At 41.3% G+C, this 10,000-nt stretch overlaps 1 protein-coding gene across 2 annotated transcripts; it reads left to right on the top strand.

The window, feature by feature from the left end:
* On the top strand, positions 1 to 9,740 carry LOC109523216 (poly(rC)-binding protein 3). 2 transcript variants are annotated; one of them, XM_019882220.1, is made up of 14 exons: positions 1 to 386; positions 1,313 to 1,353; positions 2,465 to 2,575; positions 2,687 to 2,710; positions 2,791 to 2,823; positions 2,920 to 3,036; positions 3,112 to 3,243; positions 3,641 to 3,769; positions 4,564 to 4,644; positions 5,519 to 5,560; positions 5,963 to 6,038; positions 7,131 to 7,183; positions 8,051 to 8,220; positions 9,391 to 9,740. In XM_019882220.1, exons 3-14 carry the CDS (start codon positions 2,498 to 2,500, stop codon positions 9,425 to 9,427), a joined length of 972 nt encoding a protein of 323 aa, XP_019737779.1. In that variant the 5' UTR covers positions 1 to 386; positions 1,313 to 1,353; positions 2,465 to 2,497; the 3' UTR covers positions 9,428 to 9,740. The 2 variants fall into 2 exon arrangements, with proteins under 2 accessions (XP_019737779.1, XP_019737778.1); XM_019882219.1 differs by having other exon boundaries at positions 2 to 386; positions 8,560 to 9,740.
* Positions 9,741 to 10,000: the final 260 nt, after the last annotated feature.

Genomic DNA, 10,000 nt, shown 5'->3' with positions numbered 1-10,000 from the left:
TTTGGTGGTGGCCCTTACCGTAGTCACTGCTATCTGTGGCTTGGACAGTGGCCAGCAGAAGAGACTCTTTGCCCTGCCCTTAGGCCTTTTCAGCCTGTGGATCGACGTGTGGAGGAACGCCTCTTTGGTGGCAGGGACGGAGAGAATTAGGCAAGAGATGTGGGTTCACTTGCCCTGTGTAGGGGCTTATCTTGGGCTAAGCTGAGGGACTAATAGCAAAGCCAACCTCCGCTCCAGCCAGTCTAAAGGCACAGGGAGCCATCTGTCCATTCTGTGGATAAGTGACAACAAAGGACGTAAACACGGAATACGGAGAACAAACTAAGGGGTTACTCCATTAGGAGCTGTCCAATTTAAAGGAGACGAGTGAATGGTTGGCATATAAGGTCAGTACATTTTTGTAATTTTCCGTGTTGCATTAGGCCTCCATCCAGAGATATAATTACAAGATGTAGGGTGTTCGCCGTTGACTTTGGACAGCCAGCAGTGTTGCAGACAACTGTAATGTTGACAATGAAACAATGAGCATCTTTGTACCTATGTTTAACTCCTGACTTCAATTAGTGAAGTGAAATGGACTAAGATGGCTGTTTGTCTTCAGTTAGGTGCGTTAAAGTTACTTGAACCGGATTTTATCAATACCTTACACATTGATGCAAGATATTATACAGCAGTTGTCTCCTTTCTAATAATTGCTCGAACATCAACTTGTGCTAAGCATTGTTTTGTGTTACTCCAAAAAACACTTGGGCATATAAATGAATCATTCTTTTATGCCATGAAAAATAAAATTACCTCCTCATTACAATTTTCAAAAGCCATCAATCGATCTATGTAATTTTTTTTCCCCTCACCTGCCTGAATAACTAATCGGTTGTTTTAAATGTGTTTCTCATATTGCATACACTGTGGATGCCATTGTGAGCCAATGTTTTGTTCGGAAGTCTTGAGTGGTCGCTGACATACTCGAGGTGACAGAAATGGGTCAAAAGGGTCTTAGCATTAACTAAACAAATCCTGGCCTATAGGATTAGGAAGAGATGTTGCTGTTTATTTGATGTTGCCACCGTAATTTTGTAATAAAACACAGAGGGGAGAAGAAGCCTCATTGTTGGCAGCAAAACAACCTCAAAGGTATTAATTGGATTTGATAATTTCGTCAGTATGAACACAGGAACATGGCAGGACAATTTCAGAGGACTATGAAAAACTAATAACTCATTATCAAATCATCATCAACTCTTTTATTCTTGTAATTGCACCAAGATTAAGGTACAGTCGCCTCTCTCTTTTTTTGTTTGTTTCCTTCAAGGTTTGGAATGGAAGCAAGGAGTTTGCCATTCATTGCTTTATGTAAGTATCCAAACAGGGATCTGCGGGTGGGTCAGTGGTCATGTATTACAAATGTAATTGTGTACACAAAATCCTGCGGTAGGACCAGATGAATCTGGATTAACAAATAACAGCTCATGGGTATGCACCAATAGCATGTAGCCACAATCCCTTCCCTTTTTTACCTCTGTGAGGTCTCGGGGAATCAGTCTAGATGAGGCTTCATGGAATGGACCCCCAAAAGGCTCACTGAAATACAAAGAGAAAGAAAATTCTCTTCATTGATGTTGATCATACTGCTACAGAAGTGGATACATTTTACGCAAAAAGTGCTGTTGTCTGCTACAGGTCAAATATAGCATTAAATGCAGGAGAGGTCTGCACACACCAAGAACACGTCATGGTACTCTTTCTATCAATAAAGAAATAAAACTTTCTTAATACTAAAAATAATCCGATCTGGTAAAAAAAAACAAAACAAAAAAAAACTTCTTTCTATTTGTGTGTTATTTGCGAGAAGCCCCTCTTCTGACACTGAATGCCTTCAAACATTCTTCATTTGTTCTGAATAGACAACAAAGATTTGATTCACTGTGTCTTCCAAACTGAAATTGTGGGTCAGTACATTGGAGACCATCACACACATATGACTTGATTGTCGGCTCTCCACAGTGGCGTCCTTTGTGTCTTATCATATCCAAGGGAGTCACACATCTCGCGTTAAGCCGGAACCAAAGACGTGGTCCCATGTGAAGATTGTGCCTCGTGATAGGCTTATCTCACCCGCACTCACAACGACAAGATCAGGAGAAAAACCTCACTGGTCCACACTCAGTCCCTTGATGAGGTTCTGAACATCCTTACAGACATAAATCAGTTTTATTTCTCCTGGAGATTTATAGATTGATGATATAGCCGAGGATTTTGTTATGAAAGCCATAGCTTTTACATAGTTATCAGTCGGACGGCATTTTCTCAAAGTGGCAAATTGGAAGTGATACATTTCCACCGGCAGCAGTAACTGCCCTGTAAGGCCAGTTTAGCATGAAAGCGATGTCCGCATCATCTCTCCATTTACTGTATTATGTACTGGAATATATCTCTTGCCTAAACTATTTTCATTCATTTGCAGAGTATTTACATAGAAGGTGTGAAAACACAGGGCATGTCTGAGAGGGAAGAAATGGCCTCAGATGGAAGCCTGAATGTTACACTGACACTGAGGCTATTGATGCACGGAAAGGTAATTGACTAATGTGGAATAGAGGAATGGAATCACTGTGGTATTGTTGTAGTCCAATTTTTTGGACTGTAACTTGTTACTGCTGTTATTTAAGGTTTCTTGTCATTACAGGAAGTTGGCAGTATAATTGGAAAGGTAGGCTAATTTTAAAACAAAACATCCTTTGTTGCGTCACTGCCATCTTTAAGATGTTTATCCCCTTTATTTGCTTCCAGAAAGGGGAAACGGTGAAGAAAATGAGAGAGGAGGTAAGAAGCAAACTGTATAACTTAGCATCTTCTTCCAGGTCTCTGCATGGCACAGCATAGGAATTAGATTGGATGTTTTGGGGTTTTTTTTCTCAGAGTGGCGCTCGCATCAACATATCAGAGGGATCGTCTCCCGAGAGGATAGTGACCATCACAGGACCCACAGAGGGAATCTTCAGAGCTTTCTCCATGATTGCGCACAAGTTTGAGGAGGTCAGTATTGCCGGCATCCTTATATTCCCAATTTAAAGCTTGTGCTGATATTGACCTTGCGGATCTTCTCCTCAGGATATAACGGCGGCAATGACAAACAGCAATGTAACCAGCAATCCGCCTGTGACACTTCGCTTGGTTTTCCCAGGGAGCCAGTGCGGTTCACTGATTGGAAAAGGAGGATCTAAGATCAAAGAGATTCGAGAGGTAGGTGGCCCCGTGTTTCTGCAATTTTCTCTCTGGAAGTTGTTTGTCTGCATATGAATGGGAAGAGGCCACCTTTGACCTGATGTTCTGGAATCAAGGGTCCTCCAATATCAAACATTTCAATCAAGCCTGCATGATTTTGCTGGAACTGCATATGAGAATCTGAATGACTAAGCTTGTGCAGAGGCTGAAAGCCCATTTTAAATGGAGATTATTTATGTGCACCTCTTTAAATATTGGTGCACACGTTTCTATTTGGCTTGCAGCCGCTCTTTGCATGTCCGAATCTTATCAGGATAAAGCTGCAGGTGTCTGAGACTGCATTTCAATTTTGGGTGATGGAGTGCTCTTTCTGGCAATAAATAGCCATTTTGCTCTGTTGTCTGGTGATGTCAAGACCACAGGGGCTCAGGTTCAGGTGGCAGGAGACATGCTGCCGGATTCGACCGAGAGGGCTGTCACAATCTCTGGCACTCCACAGGCCATCACTCAGTGTGTGCGACACATCTGCTCCATCATGCTGGAGGTATGGACGGTCAAACCGCTCTTCGTGACCTTTTTTTTTTTTTTTTTTGGACACGCAACAGTGCTACATTTGTATATTTGTTCAGTGTTGTGGAAATCGCTTTGCATTGAGTTTAGAGTTGAGCCTCACTGTTGGGCATTTACAATGACGTGCAGTCACCGGAACAACCCCTTACATTATACCACCCATTACAATATATTTCAAACGTGTCTACACTTTCACTAGTGGTTATGTTGTGATCTTTTTATTAAACTATATATGCATATTCATTTTCCTCTGTGAGCCAAATGGCGCAATGCTTCGGTGCAGTTTTTACAAAGGGAAGCTTTCAAGCATGAAGCCATTATTTCTAAGGTGATAATTTCAGTAAGAGCACAGAATTAATTAGCTACTTAATAAGCTTTAAATCAACTCACCTTTGCATTCATGAAAGTGCTCCCAATTAGATGGGTTATTATTGCAGAATATCATGAAGCATTATCTCCATTTTACCTATGTCACAGCATAATTTGTATTTTCGGAGTGAAGGAGTTGGGATCATTAATTTATCTCTCTTACCAACCCATTGGCAAGGGCACGATTATCCTCATGCCGGAAAAATGAAGTCTTGTAAATGAAGCGTTTATTTAATCTGTGGCATGCAAGGTCCATGTACCCTTCTCAACCGGTTAGATGGCTATTAAAAGATTCAGCGAGGGATACAGTATATGTGATGTAAAATACATCAGTCTTAGTGAAAGTTCTGTATATAAAATATTCTTTTTTTTTCCTGTTTCTCCTAATTTTGTCTCTAGTCTCCTCCAAAAGGAGCCACTATTCCCTACCGTCCAAAGGCCATACCTGCTGGAGCCCATGCAGTATTAGCACAACAGCAAGTAAGTTTCCATCGACACTTTTACCTTTTTGTAAAAAGAGAAGACTTGAAAATGTTGCTTTTGAAGGCAGGCAGGGTTTCCTCAACCTTAATTGCTTAAATTTTCATGGAATTATCTTGATAAGTGAATGAACACATATTCGATGACGAGTAATGTTTTGCAATTCGAGGAAGAGGATTTTGACGCACAAAAGTTGACAGAAGCGGCCATGATCAAACCGCAGAGGTTTGAGCCGATCAGCACATCGTAGCCAGTCAGTGGATGAGAAAGTGAAAGTGAGGACTTTTGCACCTCTGTATCTATATATACATATTTGCTCTTGCAACCTCAACTCGGCAGCACAACAGATTTAGAGAAATGAACAGTCGGTCGTGCTGTGCATGCAGGATACATACTAATAAGTCTGCCGTGCATGAAATGTTGCAACGTGGGGACAATGAGTTCTAGCTGCATTTTCAATGCATGAAAATGGTAGATGTGGATCATATGCATTGTAAAAAAAAAACAATACGACTAAACAATGAATATGGGTATAAATGATACCCATTTACATTGTTAATTCCTTGCAGTGTGAAACATAAACAATATTGTTAGTCAAGCAGATTTTTTTCCATTAACTGGCATGCCACTGTCCTAGATTTGGCCCAGGCTGCTCTGATTTATCGGACATCTGTTATTGAATTCCTGGCATAGTAAAAATGGGGTAAAACCATTGGTGTGACATATTGATACAATTCCATCAAAGCCATTACAATCATGGGCCATGGAAAAAGTGAGGGGATGGATTTTCAATCAAGCGCCCAAATGCCTGACTTTACTCTTGATGCTCACATGTCACATAACATGTTATCACATTTCTTCTCTCACCATCCAGGCATTTGCACTTCCAGGGCAATATGCTTTTGCTCATCAAGATGTAAGTGTGTTCCTTTAAATGACTGACTCCTCCCCTTTCTGTCCAACTCTGCCCACTCCCACCCGTCCCACCGATCTCCTTTCTCAACCGTCCCAAGCATCAATGAAACTCTGATTTGTCAACATTACTAACACTAACACAAATTAGTAGCATGCTCTGATTGAAATCAAAGTTTAAAGCTAGTCCCTTCATGATCAAGTTGTAGTTTTGTAGCCAGAGATGTGACTGTATTTGCAGACGACTTCCATGAGAATCCAGCATGCTTTCTGAAGGAAATGAATCTTCTCACTGACACCATCTGTGATGTTTGTGAACTTCAGATTGACTCTGTATTGTAGCTGTCAACTCCTCTAAAATAATCCACTTTGATTGGTTAGCTCTAACTTCCTTCCTACCCTGCAGTTGACCAAGCTTCACCAGTTGGCTATGCAGCATATCCCCCTCCCTTCCCTTGGGCAGAGCAACCCTACCTTCCCTGGTACGTACCCACGGCTCCCCGGGGAAGACCATCAATCCCTCTGTCGTCACTCCTCTTCCAATCACAACATCAAACAGCCCTGTCACATAAGAGAGCATCAGGGTTGCCTCCATTCTCTCAGGTTAATTCTTAGTGGCCACATCTCGCTAAGCACAAGTGATCAAAACAAAATGTGATATCCGCAAAGTGGGTTCGTGTGTGGATAGCATGTAGACTGTATAGACACAAGAATTGGGAAAATCAAGCTGGAGGGAAAAATAAATGTGAACATTTTCTATTAATCTTTGAGGTCAAAGGTCATTAATATTGGTCAAGAAGGTCTGCTGCCTCACAAGCTATGCCTCCCCCAAACGTTTTTGATGGAGTTTCGATTAGGGTTCACAAATTCATCCAAACCACAATTCTTCCTTTATGGACCTTCATCGGTGCAGTGGGGACACACTGATGGTGGAACCGTAAGCGCATTTTCCTTCAACTGTTCAGGCAACTGTAGAATTATAGACTTCTCTCACATTTCTGCAGAACCTCTAATAAAATAATAAAGTCACTGAGGCATACATTATTTTTCCAAATTATAAAAGAAGGAAATGTGAAAATGACAGTCGTACTTACAAATTTGTCAATATTTAACCATTTATCACTATTTCCCAATCCTCTGAACGAGCCCCATTTCGCCGTCTGAAAAAAAATCCCAAACTCTTGACCCCCATCCCTCCCATCCAGCAACATCTCCCCTGAAAATCTAACATAATCTTGGCTCGGGCTGTCCTTGACATCATCAACCCACATTTTCATGTATTCTGCCACAACTAACTTGAGTCTGCACCACATAGAGAGTACGGCTGTCAAAGAGGCTAGCCATGCTGTGCATGACATTAAAGCATTAGAACTATAGCCGTGTGATATATGTGGCTGAAATCTAAGTTAAATATGTGCCGGTATCAAATGTATGGTACACATGTGGATAGAAAGTTTCTTTTTGTTAGTCCCATGTTATCAAAAGTAATAACTACTGAAAGTAGGTCAACTTGTTATGTCATAAAAGTGGAAGCCATTAGTGCAGTTGTTAGCGTTCTGTGTCCTACTTTATAGGATTGGATGCGTCTGCCCCCACAAGTTCACAGGAGCTGGCGATACCTAATGATGTAAGTTTTTCATTGTTTTGTGTTGTGGCAGTACTTCAAATCCACATCAATGATATGGATGCTGCATACTTCATTTGCACTGTCTGGTGGCTAGATTTGAAAAGGAGTGTTTGGACACCAGTAATTCGAACTGCATCCTCCGCTTTGTCTTTCATTCATTTCAGCTTTCAATACTTTATTGTTCAATGTTAGTGTGGATTCCTTATGATAAGCATGTTTGTTTCAAGACAATTAGGTCAAAGTGAAGAGAGATAATGTTGAGCTAAATTTGCAGTACCGTGCATGTGTCAGGCCACCACTTTTTTCACATCGCCTTTTGCACGGCAGACTTTGCAATAGAGTGTTACAACAAATGTTATTTCTCCATAACTTGTAGAGCAGTGGCAAGTGGGACAAGCAAGAACCCATTAAGTAGGAATGGGTTTGGATAAAGTTGCAGGTACAAAGATTTAGTTTAATCCTCCTTTGCCCTTTGGCATCAATAGAGCCAACATAATTGCATCATTCGGCCAGCAGTGGCCTGCTCACTGACAAATAGACGGACACACATGTGCCACCCCCTCAAAACTTCAATGCACTACAACTAGCTTGTGTTGATTTGTGAAGGTTTGACAAGAGCTCACAAATTTCATAAACCCTAAGAGTGAGATGTAATATCTTCCCACAGTATGCGTAAATAAGCGGGAACCCACCACTCTTAAGATTTCACTGTGGTGTTTGTTTGTTTGTTTATTTATTTATTTGTTTGTAGTTGTTCCTCTGTGATATTATTTCTGCAAAGGGGAGAAACATGCTCGGATGCATTCTGGCAGTATTAAAAAAAAGCTCATTTGCTATTTACATTATTTCACTCTACTGCTCTTCTAGTTTATTGGCTGCATAATTGGAAGACAAGGCAGCAAGATCAATGAAATTCGCCAGGTCTCGGGAGCTCACATCAAAATTGCCAGTGCCACTGATGGCTCAGCTGTGCGCCAAGTCACGATCACAGGCTCACCGGCAAGCATTAGCGTGGCCCAGTACCTCATCAGCGCCAGGTAAGACGATTCACAGCTACCATTTATAGCAGAGCTGCACAGTGCACTCTGACATAACAGCCAACCAAGCGTTTTTGTGAGGGTGGAATAATTGTGGTCAAGGAGTGGTTGGTTTTGTTGCAGCTAACTGCTCCAGTCTCTTGACTACATCCAAAAAAAAAAAAAAAAATCCTGATTGTCTCTGCTTTTTTAACACGTTGCTACTCTGACTCTCATGTTTTCTCCTCTCTCCCCCCTTCTCTTTTCTGTTGTCTTACCCACTTTTCATCCCTTCACGTTCCATTGTCTTCTCTTAACATCACACCATCTCAACATCCCCTCCAACATCACGGCGTGCAGCTTAGAGATGGCTAAATACACCATGCAGGCTGCCGCCGCTGCGAACCCAGTTGATCTCAACATGAGCTACGCTCAGTCTGCTTCCACCGCCTCCAATGCTGCTACCTCTCTCGCCGTCCTGGCGGCCACCACCCCAGCCCCCACCAACATTAACGTCCACTCTCCCTCAACATTACAGGCCATCCAAAATCCCCACTATGCCGTCCCTGTTTCCAGCCTGCTTGGCATGAAAACACTACCCGTTCTGGCTGTCCACCCAGCAGCTGCTACCAGCCTAACACAGGGTTTAGCCCCTTACACAGCAAAAATACCAACCTCTGGCATCAAAAAGTCTGAGCGACAGAAGTTTGCTCCATATTGAGTAATCTTGGACATGTCTGTCTAATTGGATACCAGATTATAAAATGATGGTCAATGTGTCAATGGCTGGCACAAGTACTATATGCAAGGTTTCCCAGTGCAGCACTTGCATTCCATTAATTGGGAATGCGTATTTTTAATAGGCGGCAGAGGTGTGTATTAACTCAATTGCATAGTATGCTATGTGCGAACTCAGGCTTGCTTTGAACCCAGGAAAAAGAATAATTTTCTTATGGCTTTGTGTCCCAGAGCTTTATATGAAGACTTACTCCAGGAGATTTGTTTCTTAATATGCAATGTTTACTTTCTGTGTTCCCTCCTAGACCTCTTTTTGATAGTGAATTAAATTTCTGTAGGCAGCAAGCGGGGAAAATGGGTTGTTGTGTACAATAAAGGTGGTTGTGTTTAGTGTAATTAACAAGGATTGCTTCATTTTTTTCTGTCATACTTCTCTATGTTCCTTCACTGTAGGCTCTCATCAGGGCTAACAGGCTTGGGTGTTCTGTAGTAGCGTGGCACTGCTGCAGTTCTGATGGGATTATTCTAAAACCACGCTGGATTCTAGTGGATTTCACTCTGCACAATAATCCTGTAGAGCAGGACTGGTCCAAACAACTCATTTATTGTTTCTGCTTGTTTTTTGTTCAATCTCCATCACAACTGATTAACCATTTATGTCAGAAACTGTTACAGCACAGGAATTGTAATATGGTACTTTCTTTTTTTTTTCATGCGTTCTTGGTGATGAAGCACTGCAGTTTTGTAATGCTTGATATTAATGATATGGATTTGGAATAAATGTGACTTTTTATGAATAAAAAGGGGTGGTTTTCATTAGAGGAATATGGATAATTATTTTACTTGACACAAATCACTTAACAAGTTGAAAGATTCGTGTATTGTTTACTCTTTTAAATAACGGTCATTTTTTATTGTATTAAAATGAAGACTACACTATGCCTTATTTGAAAGAAATATTTACAGGGTCCTAATCCTTCTTTTAATACAGCTTTTTTCCCCAGTTTTATTTACAGAGAGCCTGGGGATATAATGTAATAATTTGCCCAAAGACATAAACATG

The sequence above is a fragment of the Hippocampus comes genome, unplaced genomic scaffold (genome assembly GCF_001891065.2).
Source record: "Hippocampus comes isolate QL1 unplaced genomic scaffold, H_comes_QL1_v1.1 scaffold36, whole genome shotgun sequence".
NCBI classification, from domain to species: Eukaryota; Metazoa; Chordata; class Actinopteri; order Syngnathiformes; family Syngnathidae; genus Hippocampus; species Hippocampus comes.
The sequence above is the reverse complement of the archived record's forward strand: the minus strand, read 5'-3'. Positions and strand labels throughout refer to the sequence as shown.